Source organism: Daldinia loculata, assembly GCF_022478755.1.
Source record: "Daldinia loculata strain CBS 113971 unplaced genomic scaffold F4817scaffold_4, whole genome shotgun sequence".
Lineage (NCBI taxonomy): Eukaryota > Fungi > Ascomycota > Sordariomycetes > Xylariales > Hypoxylaceae > Daldinia > Daldinia loculata.
Window position 1 is genome coordinate 756,228 of NW_026054858.1, and position 14,591 is coordinate 770,818.

Below are 14,591 nucleotides of genomic sequence, written 5' to 3' on the forward strand. Positions count from 1 at the left end.
AAAAAATTATTTTTTGTTAAATTTTAATTATGTATTATAATAAAGGTTAAAAATTAATATAAAGTTTTTAATTAATATTAAAATTATATTATTAAATAAAAATATTAATTAATACTTTTTAAAAATTATTTATAAATAATATAAAACGTTTTTTACTTAAATAAATTTAAATTATATAAAAAAAATAATTATAATTAACTTTTTATAAATATTTATAATTAATTTTATACGATAGTTTAAATAAAACTAAATAACAATAATTTTTATAACTTATTTTTAACTTTAACTTTTTTAATAAAAAGATTAAAAAAATTACAAAAAAAATTAACTTAAATTAACCGTTTTTTTTTTAAAAAATAAACTTAATAATACCATATAAAAAACAAATATTTAAAATAAAAAAATTAACAAAATATTTAACTTTTTTAACGCCGCATTTTATACAAATATTATAATTAAAAACAAAAAAAAATAATAATATTATTAATATAAAAAATTGGTAAAATATTAAATAAAAAAACTTTTTAAATAAAAAAAACTTTAATTAAATTAAAAATTATATATAAATTATATATAATTATTATAAACAATTAAACTTATTTTTTTAATAAATTTAATTATTATAATTATAATATAAATTAAATACATTTTCGTTTTTTATACATATAAAAAAAACCTTATAATTTTATAATATTAATATTTATAAAAAACATTTATTTTAAAAATATTTATACATATAAAAAAAAAATTATTAAATAATGACAATTAATCCATATTTTATTTTAATAATAAAATATTATATAAACATAAAAACTTTTATAACTTTAAATACATATAATAATATTATAAACATTATTACATATTTAAATTTTTTTAATATTTATATAATAATTTAAATTTAAACAATTATTTAATTTATATTATTATAAAAAATCGTACCGTAAAAAATTAAATAAAAACTTAACTAAAATATTAATTATTTATAAAATAATAATTTAATCGTTAAATTAAAAAACAAAAATAACTTTTATAATATAAATAAAAATTTATATAAATATTATTTTTACTTTTTTATTATTAAAAGTTTTACCGTTTATAATTTTATTATTTATAATTTTACCATTTGTAATTTTATCGTTTATAATTTTATTATTTGTAATTTTATATAATTTAAAAAGTTTTATATGTAAAGTTATTTCCGGAGTTAACATAAAAAAAGTTATTAAATAAAATATTAACGTATAAAATGTCGGTTTAAAAAACAAATTATTATTTTTTTTATAAAAATAATTTTACAATAATTTTAAATTATTAATATTATTAATGTTATTTAAACGTTTAATAATATAAAAAGTAAAAGAATTTATAACTTTATATTTACGTTTTTATTTTATTTTAATTTTAATAAATTTATTTTTAACATTATTTTTTATTTTTTTTTTATATAAACTTTAAAAACATTATTAACATTATTTTAAAAAATAATTTTTATATTTTAATAATATATAAAAACCTTATAATATTTTTTTTATTTGTTTTTACTTTATTAAAATTAAGGTTAATTTAAATCGCGCGGATATTTTTAATATTTACCGTTTATATATCAATATTAATAAAAAAAAAAAAGTAATAAAATTTTTATAAAAAATTTTAAATAAGTAAATTTTATTTAATTTAATTTTTTAAATAAAAAATATATTAATAAACCTTTTTTATTAATTAATAATGTTAATAATTAATATTTTTTAAATTGTAATTTTATAATTATAAAACATTTTATACGATTTAATTATATAAATAAAAATAAATAAACAATTATTTTTATTTAAAACTTATTTATTATAATAAATTATAATATTAAAACAATAAAATTAAATGTTTAAATTATTAAATAAATTATTATTAATGGATTTATCCCGTATAATATTAAAATAATATATTATATCGAAAAAAAATTTAATAATTAATTTTTAATTAATTTTAAATAAAGTTAAAATATATATTATTTTAATAATTAAAGTAAACTTTTTTTTTATAAAAAAAAAGGTATAAAACGTCATAATATATAAACATATTTATTTATTTTAAAAAAATTATTACCGTTAATATTATATAATATTAATTTTTTTTTAAACTTTTTATTAAACTTTTAAAAATTATAATTAATAATATTAAAAGTATTATTATTATTAATAACAATTATTTTAATAAATTTAATTTATGTATAAAAATAATAAAATTTTAAAAGTTATTTATAAAATTAATAAATTTTTTTATTTAAATTAACGTGTAAAACGCCATTCGTTTTATAAACCGTATAATTTATTTTAAATATAAATAATAAATTAAAATTTAATTTATATAAATTTAAAAAAAAAAAAATTTATTAAAATAATTATAATTATTTATTATATAAATAAATATTATATTAATTAAATAAATAATTTTATTATAATAAACCGTAATAAAATTTAAAAATATATATTTAATATTTTTTAAATTATAACAAGTAATTTTTTACCAATTTTAATTTAATATGCGATTATTTTTTTTATTTTAACATAATGGCTTATCTGGTCAATCGTAAACCTAGATAAATCCCTGTTATCGATAGCACGGTTCATCCAATATGTAGGTACGTACATTTTACGTCCCTGGATAGGGGAAACGACGCTAAAATACATTTCTTAAAAGAACATGCACTGCTTACCCCCTGAGCGTAGGTAGTGTATTAGATACTTTACTCAATGGGTTGCTGGGAGCTATTAAACGAATTTGTGTAATATTAAAAATAAAATAAAATAAATACTAATACAAGTAGAAAATAATTTATCCGAATAAGAGGTAGATACAGCAAAGAGGTTCGTTCAGCCATCTACAAATCTCAGAAATCGTCGTTCGCTGTACTCGGTAGGTCTCCCAACCGTGACCTGAGCGTACCTGCTTGTTAAATCCATGACAATCGTGAATAGAGTCTGGGCCTTAGAATCGACCTCCTGTTTCCTATTGATAGAAGCTGGATAATCCTTAGTATCCTTGAAAATTTCAAAGATTGTATCAAGAGTCGGCTCGGATATTTTAGTAGCGAGCTCTCGGATTCGGGATAAACGCCAAGGGGAGTCTTCTAGCCATAACGGTTCGTCGATACCTGACTTATCTAGAAGAAGATGGTTCGTATGACATACCCGCCCGTTGTCATCCATCGATAACTCCTTCACCCAACGGCTTGTACACTCGAGGCCTACCGAGCCTGTCGCATCTCCTACCAAGATATGCCCACCTCCAGCGACGCCAGAAGACTTGATCAATTTCACCGCTTCCTCTCGAGATCCTGATTCTAGTACGGCGCGAAGGGCGAAATGTATAGGTAACTTGGATCGATCAAGACCGTGGCAGCGAATTGCATTCAAGCAGCAACCGACGCCCTTTGAATTAAGTCCTATTTTCCCGATAATACCAGCTTCGGTCACCATGGCGATATCCGGGATTTCTGTATCTGGATGTGATATGTAGCATATTATGAGGTTTGGACCTTGTTCTATCCGCCAGTCCCAGTTCTGACCAACGAAGGATTTCGACCTGGCTAGCCAACCTAAGCTCGTACAGCCATCGCTAGGGATATCTGTGATCCCGTTGGATGTGTCAGAGAAGAGACCGAAGGTTATCTCGGATCGTATATTCAACGCTAGAATATCCAGAAACGGTATATGCGCTCCGTCGGCAATGCCGCCAATTTCCACGAGGTACCGCGCTGCGATCTTCTTCAGAATATCATGATACTTTGCCGCTTCTTGTAAGACCTCTGCCCAGGTCATCGAACAAGACTCCCAAAACAGCTGTTTATAGAAATCAATAGACCCTGATATCTTCTCCTTGGCTAGCTGACCATGGGTAAACCCAATCTAGCAATATTTTAGCGTAGTCTATCGAGAAGGATGGGCTACTGGTTGCTTTCAGAGATATTACCTCGTAAGGGGTTCCGCTGCACCGGATTTCGAGCATCTTGTTATTCAATAGTGATGAGAACCCGATGAGTTCACGCGCTTAGGCTTTAGGTGGCGTAGAGGGAAAAGTTGCTAAATAGAAGGGGATTTTCAATGCTTCTCCGCACGAAAGACACCAAAGCTACGAACCTGGATGTGTTGCAATATTCCTCTTGCATGGTGACAATCCCCATCGAATACTACATTCTTCTAACCTAGGTAGAGCTCTATTCTATTCGTACATGTCGCATGACATGCATTCTTAGTGAATAGCGAGAACGTACCTGCATATTGGTGTATACTATCACCTGGTGGAGGCTTGAAGGCCTAGAAGTATAGCTAGGTACATTTTGTAGTTTATAAAACTCGACCTTAAGCCCTTGGTGCAATTCTAATCTTAGCAACGGCATCTATATATAATTATAATTATACGCTAATCATTAAAAAATAGGTACTTTAGGTGAGCAGGTACATATATGATATATGTAAGTGTATAAGTGAGGTGTTGGACAGGTATATGTACCTAAACACATCGTAGGTACCCCTGGTACCTAACGTATCTTGAACAGTGCCCGCACTAATGTGATATTACGTAGGTGGCGCGTAGACCACCCGCCAAGGTTTATACATTAGGTAGTATGCGCCTTGACGATAGCCAAGTTGAATTGGAGCGATTCTTCATCTTTCTCGCTCGATACCACGTACACTACTAACATATTACACTAGAGTTGCGACATACCTGATCACGCCGACCACGATCTCCGGTGCCAAGTTGTTAGATAGAGAGACTTCAAACTCGAAACGCATCATACCAAGCTCTTCACGGTACATTATCCAGCATATTTACCATGTTGCCATGCAAAAACGGTGTCAGGGTTGTGCATACCCATGCACGCACCGCCATTCCCTGCCTACGACCTAAGCTGAGGCAGCCCTGGCAGCGTTGTATGCGAAGCCCTAACATGACGCTACCGTGCAGCTAGGCCAGACGAAATGGGTAGGCCGCCGTCCTGCATCTGACAGTTGACCTCAGCAAGTCTTGCTATTGATCGTCGTCTAGCTGCTTAGCCAGTTTATATATACCTAGGTAGGCAGGTATATATATATTTAGGAATCGAAGTATATTCTCGACTCTATGAACCATCTTCATCTTTCAGTCGGTTATAGACACACGAACACAACACAACGAGATCGCGCGCTAGTATAGTAAACGTCCCTAATATATCAGCTACAGCGGCCACAGTGACTACAACAGACGCTATCTAGAAGCCAATCTCCTTATAACCCCCTAAGAATAAGCGTCGCATTGTAAAGATGGCTATACGCTACCGACATACCGGCGCGGTCGACATGCAAAATCGCACGCGACAAGAGCGTCGGTTTGACGAGACAGAACACGACTTGCCCAACTTCTCGCCCTTCACATCTGCGCCAACCCCGACCGATCGAGTCCTTCAGCTTTTTTCGTACTTGGGCGAGAAGAACCCTTTCCCTCGCTCTATTACGAACGAAGACACCCTTTGGTTGCTCGATAATACTGCCTATCGCAATGAAAGTACGGGAAAATGGGAAGCAGAATTTGTCTCGGCTGCCTTCACTCAGCATTCGTCTTGCGCCGTTATCGACGCCGTAAGTGCCATCGCCGGTAAGATCGATTTGGACAGTAAAGACCCGAATTATCCTACCATCGAGGAGCGCATTCGACCGTTCGTACAGGATATCAAGCCCGGTGCTCAGGCCAAGGCACTACAGGGAGGGAAGACACCGCTCAAGCTTGGTCCCGGTGGTAGAAATGGTATTAGCAGCGACATTAAGAGGCTTCCTGACAATAAAGGTGGTAGCCTTATTCCCACATTTGCCGAGGTTCCCAAAGGCGCCAATGGCATACTAGAAATGAAGACATTCTACGCTGATCCTGAGGGTTGGGGTATAATATCAGGTAGGCATTTATTTAGTCGTAAGCATGTAAGAGTCGCTAACAAAGAACAGATATAGACGACACGATCAAGATCACTCAGACAAGTGATCCCATTGGCATCCTGCAGACGACTTTCCTCGATACGCCTCAAGTCTGTCCCGGGATGCCGGAATTATATCAGTTCATACAATCCCTTGTCCAAAAGTCCTCACCATGGTTTTATCTTTCCGCATCGCCGTATAACCTGTATGGCTTCCTTCGCGACTTCCGCGAAAAGAATTATCCGCATGGCACTATCATTCTTCGTGATGCTAGCTGGATGAGTTTACCGGGGCTACTAACGACTCTTACTCTTGGTACAGAAGATTATAAGGTTGATCGAATGGAAAAGATACACTCGTGGCTTCCGAAGAGGAAGATGATTTGCATTGGTGATTCGACCCAGTCTGATCCTGAGGCTTATGGTGAGATGTAAGTTGTTTCTCCGTCACATATACTTCTTTTTATCTTGCCGCTGACCTTGGGTAAATTCTAGCTATCGGGCATACCCTGGTTGGGTCAAGGTGATACTCATTCGCAAAGTTGAAGATATTGCGGCCATCGGCATAGAGGCCAAGAATGAACCAGAAAGATTCGAGAAGGCCTTCAAGGATGTGCCTCGTAACGTCTGGCATGTGTTCTCAGACCCAGTCGAGTGCCGCAAAATCATTCAGGATGCAGTGTCGAAGTCATCATGAACTACTTGAATAAACAATAGCGCTTCTCTTTGCGGGTTGGCACGATATTGCGTTGGAAATTGTTCGAGACGTTAGTTTCACCCGATAACCCTTTTAATCATGTGCCTTTTACCTTTCAAATACCCCTTACGATGAAAGCCGGTATTTAGTACAGACCTGCATGATGTAAAAAGAAATGCCCTCGACGTCATACGATCGATATAATTCCCCATTCCCCCGCACAACACCACATGCAAGGAGTTAGGAGGTATCCACCCAAGCAAGACTCTGTCCAATCTTCTATCTCACGGCTATGCCGGAATTCATGACGCCCTAATATCTACAGGCACCGGATGTTTATTTGCATACTTAAGCTTACCTAGCCCCGTCGGAGCTCTTCAGATATAGCTTCCATGTGTTTTCCATGTTTCCGCCTTCATTAACCTTGGTCGGCCTCCCCTTTTTATGTTCAAAAGTCGACTCTTTTCTGGAGTAGTCTATCAGAGAGCATTTTCGTGGACTAGACCTTCCGCACAACAATTCCGTACTTGCAGGTACTCTACTTACCCCTATCGCCTTAACATGTCTGCTCCTAAGCGACAAAAGTCATCAAAAGACGTGCCATACGAGCTTATATATTGGCCCGGCATACCCGGTCGTGGAGAGCATGTACGCCTAGCGCTTGAGGAGGGCGGGGCTACGTACACGGATACAGCGCAGATTGAGAAGGGTATTGACCAAGTGACGGCGCAGATCGACGAGGGTAATGTAGGCGATGATCTCAACCCGCCGCCTTTCGCGCCTCCCATCCTCCGTCATGGTGATCTTCTCATCTCTCAGACCTCCAACATCTTGTTGTATCTTGGGCCGCGGCTTGGACTGGTGCCAAGCGAAGACGATGAGGAGCACCCAGACGCATTGTACAAGGTCAACGCGCTTGCTCTAACAGCCCTTGACGGTCTGAGTAATGAGGTTCACGATTGCCACCATCCTATCGCTTCTGGGCTGTACTATGAGGACCAGAAAGAGGAAGCGAAGCAGAAAAGCAAGGATTTTGTGAAGACCCGTCTCCCCAAGTTTCTAGGCTATTTTGAACGTGTGCTGCAGGGTAAGGCCAGCGGAGAAGGTCCGTGGTTGTACGGCGGTCAGTTGACCTATGCAGACTTGGTGCTATTCCAGGTGAGCCTTGTTGTCTCTTCTCTCCTCGTTCTATCTATGTAAATGCTCCCGTTTGGACACCGTCTAAACGCGAGAGCCGGGTCAACGGATAGCCGCTAACATATCCTAGTGTATTGACGGCACCAAATTTGCCTTCAGGAAGGCTATGACCGCAGCCGAGAAGTCGGGCAAGTATGCACACGTATTCAAGCTGTATGACGCTGTGAAGGAACGGCCTAGGATTAGCGAGTACTTGGCTAGTAAAAAGAGACAAGACTATTCGTTGGGCATCTACCGATACTATGAAGAATTGGACTTTGGTCCTGAAGGTCGAGATTGAGCTATCAGGGGACATGATGGGATATATCGGAGACTAAATAAAGGACTTCACTTTTCCAAGACGTTATTCTCAAGATCAAATCCAAAGAATATATGTTAGCCCGAAGCTTTAAGGTGTTTAACTTAGGAAGACGTGTAGGCAAGCTACATTATTATAACCCACCTTATTTGAATACGTTTGCCCTTATTCTCCTAAGCAAATCTAACCCTTTTAAAATGATTTTACAACTTGTTTGTACTTTATGTTCCAATAACTATCAGCAATAAGTTTGATTATATTGATATTATGAGGTATGTCGTCCAATGTTAATATCTCTCATCGGCAGGGGTTTTTTAGCTTGTGGTTTTACAACATCGGTTTACTCATAGTATTTAATTCAAAGATTTAAGAATTAAGTTCTCTCCAAGGAGTAAATTATAATGATTCCTTGATTGGCTTAACTTGAGAAGTAAATATTAAAAAAGTAGGTACTTGATAATCTTATAAATAGACTATGTGTGAAGTTAGACCTTATATGCGATACATCAGTTAGCAAAAAATATCTAACTAACTGATGAATGCTATCCCCCAACAACATCCCGTGGCAAATTACTTATTAGTAGTAGTCCATTTGGTAGTGGCTTGCCCCGCCGTCCTAGTGGCTGGCTGAATGTCTATTTGAAACCTCTAGACTTCAAACTTCTAACCAGCATTGCCGACACTGAAACCATGGCCCCAGGAATGGCATGATTAGACTTGGCCAGACTCTAAAGGCGATCGTCTTGGCTCGACATTACTAAAAATAAGACTTTGCTAAACGGTTGTTTGAGCTGTATGCAATACATACACAACTGTGCCGGTTATTCTTTCGTCACCTACAAGGGTTGTGCCGTGTTGCGCTCAGGCGCTTTGCTCGGGAGACGTAGATTCCGGTCGATAGGTGGCGATCATTGGCCATAAATGTACATAGTAGTATATTGCATATGGTGGCACTTCGCATGATCCGCATATATAAACAAGCAACATGCTCTAATCAAGCCAAGCTGTAGATTACGAATAGGTTAGGTAGATGCCTCTTAAGTCTTACCGTTTAGATTTCCGGGTCGGTCCGCGCCTAGTAATATAGTACTAGGCACTTATTACACGTAACTCAAGCGCTTTAACTACAGTAGTGAGTTTTAAGTATATTAACCATATTCCTTTCTATGATAAAAGTAGATGCTGCTCTGCATGTAAGTGTTAATGTATACGTCTTTTTAACAATCCCAAGTCGTAAGCCTTAACTTAGGATCCCTACCATAAACTCCACAAAATGAGGCCATGGGTTGATCTGCCGAACCAAAACATGACGAGCCCAACTACCAGGGCCGACAGGTATACCCTTGAGCGACTATTTCTTAAGCTACTTCAGAAAAAGTAATATCCCATGAACGTTATAGGTAAGAGGCTCAGTTTACGATCTCCTGTCTCAAAATTCAAATATGATCGACGCTGTCACATGAGTCTGGCTTCATGCGGGTTCAATGTGGGGTCAATAGGTTAAACAGGTAAAGCAAGTTGCGAGTTACATGGATGGGGTTTAAGTATACCCTGCAAGGGTTTTTCTTCTTTCGCCTTCGGCCGACGCTGTTTCAACTTCCAAGCCGAACGAAGAGGAACATAATACTAGCACTCGCAGGGATCGATAGCATGTCCTTAGGTACATGGTTATACACTATGTACCTAGGTAGGTAACGAGTACAAGGGTGAATAGGTAGAAACGGTAAATCATTACAACTTATCCACTTAATAGCTCTAAGTTCCAGTCGTCAAATACAACGGGCAGGCCGTGATAACCGACATAGAGTCACCATCGACTCGAGGCTAAATTCTATTCCGCATTAGAAGGTTATACATATCTATTTCAAAGCAAGCCCCGAATGTGTAGTAAATATTTGGGCTTTGTTCCCCGAGTTCGTACATCGATAAGTCGGTGTACTTAGTTGATTGAGCGGGTCTCTTCGCATGTACTCACCCATAATAGCAGTACATACACTATTACTGCAATGGTGATCCTTCTGCGGCATAAACTGTAGGGCTCATAGTGGATACTTACATTGTATTCCGTACTATGTGGGCAGTTGATGTCAGGGGAGAACGGACTAGAGGAAGACCCTGCGTACATACACTAAAGCTAAAATAATAGATCGGAAATTATAACACCTAGGCATTTTTAGTCTAGGTAACGAACGGGTCGAGTCTAGTTAACTTTAGTGAAGTTCTCGAAGCTTTCGAAAAGCTTTTCTTATATGTATAGGTAACTAATATTTACCAGAACATATAATATCGATTTAGAGCATAGTGAGCAGCGGATGCTAATAGATCCCTACTTGCTAATTCGATATATTGCAAAAACTGATGGGTTGTAGTAATGCGAAATCTTGCTTGTTGCGACTTGAATAAGCGAGGTTACCGGACGGACGGGAATATTGTAAGCACAGCCTTATCAAAATGAACTAACTAGGTACACCTCAAAAGAGGAGCCCAGAAGAGGAGCCCAGAAGAGGAGTTCCTCCCACGTGTCGCTGTGGCACCAGGAGGAGACAGACTAAAGAGTCCCGAATAACAACAACATACAAATACACTAGCTAGGTACATAATACGTAAAAAATAGTTCATCGGTGTTAAAGACTATCTTGTAGGATTCCCGACCGCAAATGCCAGTCATGGTACCTAATTAGGTAGGTTACATTGGCGACTCTGACATAGGTCGGCGTTAAACGAAGACCGGAAGACATGCGGGATGGGGAATTCCCTTGCCCCGATAGCGACGGGCACCATATATTTTAGGTCTAGATCTAAAGTCTATAGCCCCGTAAAAGGGTAATATCGTAACTCCGTATACTCCATTGAGAAATCTAATAACTGGTGATTGGCAAAAGGGCATTTCGTAAAACAAATAATCCCAAAAGCCGATAAGCCAGGTAAGATCCTGCGAAGTTGCGTGACCTACATATGATGCACGCATGGTCGCATTCGTCCGTCTGACGTTAAACAACTATAGTGAAGACGGGAGTGAGCAAGCATATGAACATCATATCCGTGCCCATCCCCAAAGATAGCGTAATATTGGAGGTTAGTCTCTACTAATACACAGTACTGAGTGGGCGTACAACGGCCTGCCACCAAGGTTGTCGATCAGGAACATCGGTCGCTTCTGTAATTGTCTCTTACATAGGTGAATTTGATACTTGACCTGCCGCGCTGGAAAAACAAATGATGCCTCGCAATCTCGCCTAGATTTTTTTTTCGTAGCCTTGTTCTTATCTAATGGAAATGCTAAAATAGCGATACCTTGTTGGCGAATACGATTCTACTTTAGGGGTCGTGTATGGATGCCCAATAGCAACACAAGGCTTTTGTGGAGCGGGAATATGCCCAGATTGAAGTGCAATATCCGTAGACGGATGCGGCTCGATTAAACTACCTCTTAGACGGCATAGATGACCTCTGACAACGTGGCGGCATAATAGTTTTCGTTTAAGTATATTCACCTCTCGCTCTAATAAGTTGGCACGTCTTATAAATGTGCGACGGCATTTGACGAAGCTCAACAAGTGATGTTCTTCATCTAGTTAATTGAAGCAAAAAAACACATCCACGTCTTATTGGAATTTTGTCATCTCAAGAGTTCTGGTCGTGTGACCATATGATTCGCACTGCTTGCTTGCTAGATGCTGTACCATAATGCTGTTGGCTTATTCTTGTTAGAAATGGTCCTCATATGAACCAGCACATAACTATACCTATCGCCTTAATTCCAGCTAGTTAATGATATTACTAAAATCTGGCTTATCAAGAGAGTAATGGTTTTCGTGGTATGACTTGGAGTCTTCGGGATCCGCAAGAGAGCTCTTGGCGTAAGAGGGTGGCATTTCTTAATAGCACAGAACCTAGTGAATGTAAGATTCGGACTTTGTGTATTGTGATCACTTGTATCCGTCTACGGGAAACATGCAGCCTTTCTCCCAGGTTGGCCATGCGCTTTACCGCCTTACGACATTCCTTGAGTACCAACAATCAATGGTATAACGAAATACTATGTCCTTCCTATCCAAGTCATCTTACACCACGCTTGAAGACGCTACCCTCGGGTTTCCGGAGCCCAGTCGCATATAACGCCGCATAACCATAAATCTTACCTAAAACACCAGACTCCAAGCGTGCCAGATCCTATTTTGGCCACACTGATGTGCTCCCCACTCCTCAAAAATGCCCATAATTGAAAAACGTGTAGCATGACCGGATACAAAGTGAACCGGCACTGTGCTGATGATCTATATCCTTGAAACAATCCAAAGCATTTCAACTCCTGTTATTTCCTTAATATGCCGTGTAACTCGGTTGTCGAATTTGGTTTAGATGTATGGTGTAGAGCTCTTGCTTCTCCTGATCATATACTCCCATGGTGGCGGTGATCGCGGCCGGCAATCAGCTAGAGACTGTTAGTAAGTCCTAAAATTTAGTAATAAAAAAAAGCAAAATGTTTCTCTCTCTCCCACTTTCTCCTCCATGGGGGGTAAGGGTTCTCAAGCCGGAAGATTGATATGCGAGTTGCGTTGTTTCGTTATGTCCCAGAGCACAAGGTGGGGGTGTCTTCTAAATGTCGATATCTGCGGGAGGATCCTTGCAAAAATCTGCAAGTGAGAGGATGAGGGGAGCTTACAGCATAATTCATCATGTCTGGTCAGAAATCTGTCAGTGACCGGCCAAGTGGTTTATGAGAATGAAGCATAAGCAGCATGTGAGTAAGCGTGCTGCAAGGCTAGAGAAACACTACCTTATTTCCAAATGCGTCACGTTCGGTGCGCAGACCTTGTTTGTTCTCTCATATACTGAACACCATCTCTGTACCACAAAGCGAAAATGCTGGCAACAATATTCTACCTGGCAAAGTTCGGGTTAGTATATGCCACGGCTGTAATTCAGGCGCCTAATATAAGGTATATACCTGGGTATAATCACACATTGTCGAAAAATTTGGACGACCGTTTCGATGCTATGTTCGAAAAGGATGACGTTCAGTGAGTCACTGCCGTGCTATATAAGCTCTGGTGATTCTAGAGCCTAGGTTAGATAATTAAAAAGATGGCGAATTTCGACTGTATTTCAATGGACCGACTATAAAACTGGTTGCGTTCATAGTTTGAGACGTATAGATAATAATGAGCGAGGTTCAAGGTGGGTGGACATATGTGTGTATTTAAGCCTGCTGTATCGTCGATCGTGCTTTTCGACTAACAACCCGAAAGACCGTACAACGCCAGGAACCCTTGGCCAGGTGTGCCTGGATTCATATAGACCACGCTACCCTTTCTAAAAGTGCCAAGACCATCGCCCACACCTACATATACATATCGCTGATGACATTTGGATGGGCTTGTTGATTATCGTCGGTGTACCATGATCCTTGTGAGACAGGAGTTAGCCGGTACTGGAAACTGCTTATGCGGTCCAGTCTCCAGTTTCTAGTAGTATTCTAGCCTACATAACTGCCATACATAGTACATATGTAAATAAGGCTTGGTTTGAACTTGCCAGGGAGAGCTAGAAGAGCCACTGGGGTCTACCGCGTATGTACATATGTACGTATTCGCCCGAAGACCCATCTTCATGGTTCGAACCAACGATTGACACTTCGTCGGTGGTCTGACAAGGCGGGTCTCTTTACTAGCGTTGGGCTACCGTGTTTACCCTACAGAGTACATTACATAGGTTAACGAATTGACACGAGTCCAAGGTCCAAAAACAACTAATTCCACGGACTATTCTCCGAGCTATTAAGTACACCCTGTACTTCTTATCATGTACGTCAGATAGAGAGCTGGACCGCATGATATAAACAACAATAACGGGCGCTTCAGTGCATACCTAAGGTAAGAAATCTCTCCTCTGGCTTACTGACTTTGCATAACCGGGTTACATTTAAATATTATGTTTACATAGTAGGTACAGTAAGAAATTTTCAAATCGTGGTTATACATGTCCTTTACATATTAATGTATAAGATACGGTACGTAAAATATAGCGAACACGGTGCTATTATTATTATTATTGTTGTTGTTGTTATTATTGTCACATTGTACATAATATGTACCGAGGACTCGGCCCAGTATCCACTTATACAGCATGAGAGAAATACCCGCCGCGACAGTCTTCCCGACAACGCTGTCACCGCCGCCAATCAGAGGAAAAACCAAAGCAGTTTGACAGTCTTGTTCCTTGCAAAACGGCTAAGGGTCAACCAAGTACCGGGCTAAGGTAACGCAACAGGTCAGTAACCGCATGCTTGGATCTGTAAGTACCTAAACGGTTAGTTCTCTGTTTTCTGTTCTAGAACAGCGGCACTAAAGCGCGCACTGAGACATACTCCACCGGAGAGACATGGAATGAAAACAAGAAACAAGTTATTTGACAAAGCCGAAGCCCGTTAAAAAGCACATTAGGAGGTGACGCAG

The 14,591-nt window shown here is 38.1% G+C and overlaps 4 protein-coding genes across 4 annotated transcripts; 2 read left to right on the forward strand and 2 right to left on the reverse strand.

Moving 5' to 3' along the window:
- Nucleotides 1–2,762: 2,762 nt before the first annotated feature.
- On the reverse strand, nt 2,763–4,448 carry F4817DRAFT_325779 (AAT-domain-containing protein). Its single transcript, XM_049301812.1, has 2 exons — nt 3,967–4,448; nt 2,763–3,902 (listed from the first exon to the last, which is right to left on the reverse strand). The coding sequence occupies exons 1-2, from the start codon at nt 4,000–4,002 to the stop codon at nt 2,868–2,870; spliced, it is 1,071 nt and encodes a 356-aa protein (XP_049163051.1). The 5' UTR covers nt 4,003–4,448; the 3' UTR covers nt 2,763–2,867.
- A 188-nt stretch (nt 4,449–4,636) lies between these two features.
- F4817DRAFT_181500 (uncharacterized protein) lies at nt 4,637–6,916 on the forward strand. The gene is made up of 3 exons (XM_049298358.1): nt 4,637–5,922; nt 5,973–6,372; nt 6,437–6,916. The coding sequence occupies exons 1-3, from the start codon at nt 5,298–5,300 to the stop codon at nt 6,636–6,638; spliced, it is 1,227 nt and encodes a 408-aa protein (XP_049163052.1). The 5' UTR covers nt 4,637–5,297; the 3' UTR covers nt 6,639–6,916.
- A 283-nt stretch (nt 6,917–7,199) lies between these two features.
- Nucleotides 7,200–8,115, forward strand: F4817DRAFT_312149 (glutathione S-transferase domain-containing protein; the record flags this gene model as incomplete). The annotated part of the gene is made up of 2 exons (XM_049300093.1): nt 7,200–7,796; nt 7,906–8,115. The coding sequence occupies 2 exons, from the start codon at nt 7,200–7,202 to the stop codon at nt 8,113–8,115; spliced, it is 807 nt and encodes a 268-aa protein (XP_049163053.1).
- A 3,921-nt stretch (nt 8,116–12,036) lies between these two features.
- On the reverse strand, nt 12,037–13,652 carry F4817DRAFT_325786 (uncharacterized protein). The gene is made up of 3 exons (XM_049301813.1): nt 13,085–13,652; nt 12,914–13,020; nt 12,037–12,816 (listed from the first exon to the last, which is right to left on the reverse strand). The coding sequence occupies exons 1-3, from the start codon at nt 13,100–13,102 to the stop codon at nt 12,663–12,665; spliced, it is 279 nt and encodes a 92-aa protein (XP_049163054.1). The 5' UTR covers nt 13,103–13,652; the 3' UTR covers nt 12,037–12,662.
- Between the last annotated feature and the right edge of the window lie 939 nt (nt 13,653–14,591).

Bases quoted from the DNA above. Each gene is read 5' to 3' on its own strand.
- F4817DRAFT_325779 (XM_049301812.1), bottom strand. From the start codon at position 4,002: ATGCTCGAAATCCGGTGCAGCGGAACCCCTTACGAG. The intron at 3,903-3,966 runs GTAATATCTCTG...AAATATTGCTAG, and splicing joins GCAGCGGAACCCCTTACGAG to ATTGGGTTTACCCATGGTCA.
- F4817DRAFT_181500 (XM_049298358.1), top strand. From the start codon at position 5,298: ATGGCTATACGCTACCGACATACCGGCGCGGTCGACATGCAAAATCGC. The intron at 5,923-5,972 runs GTAGGCATTTAT...AACAAAGAACAG, and splicing joins GGGTTGGGGTATAATATCAG to ATATAGACGACACGATCAAG. The intron at 6,373-6,436 runs GTAAGTTGTTTC...GGTAAATTCTAG, and splicing joins CCTGAGGCTTATGGTGAGAT to CTATCGGGCATACCCTGGTT.
- F4817DRAFT_325786 (XM_049301813.1), bottom strand. The intron at 12,817-12,913 runs GTAGTGTTTCTC...ATTTCTGACCAG, and splicing joins GTGACGCATTTGGAAATAAG to ACATGATGAATTATGCTGTA.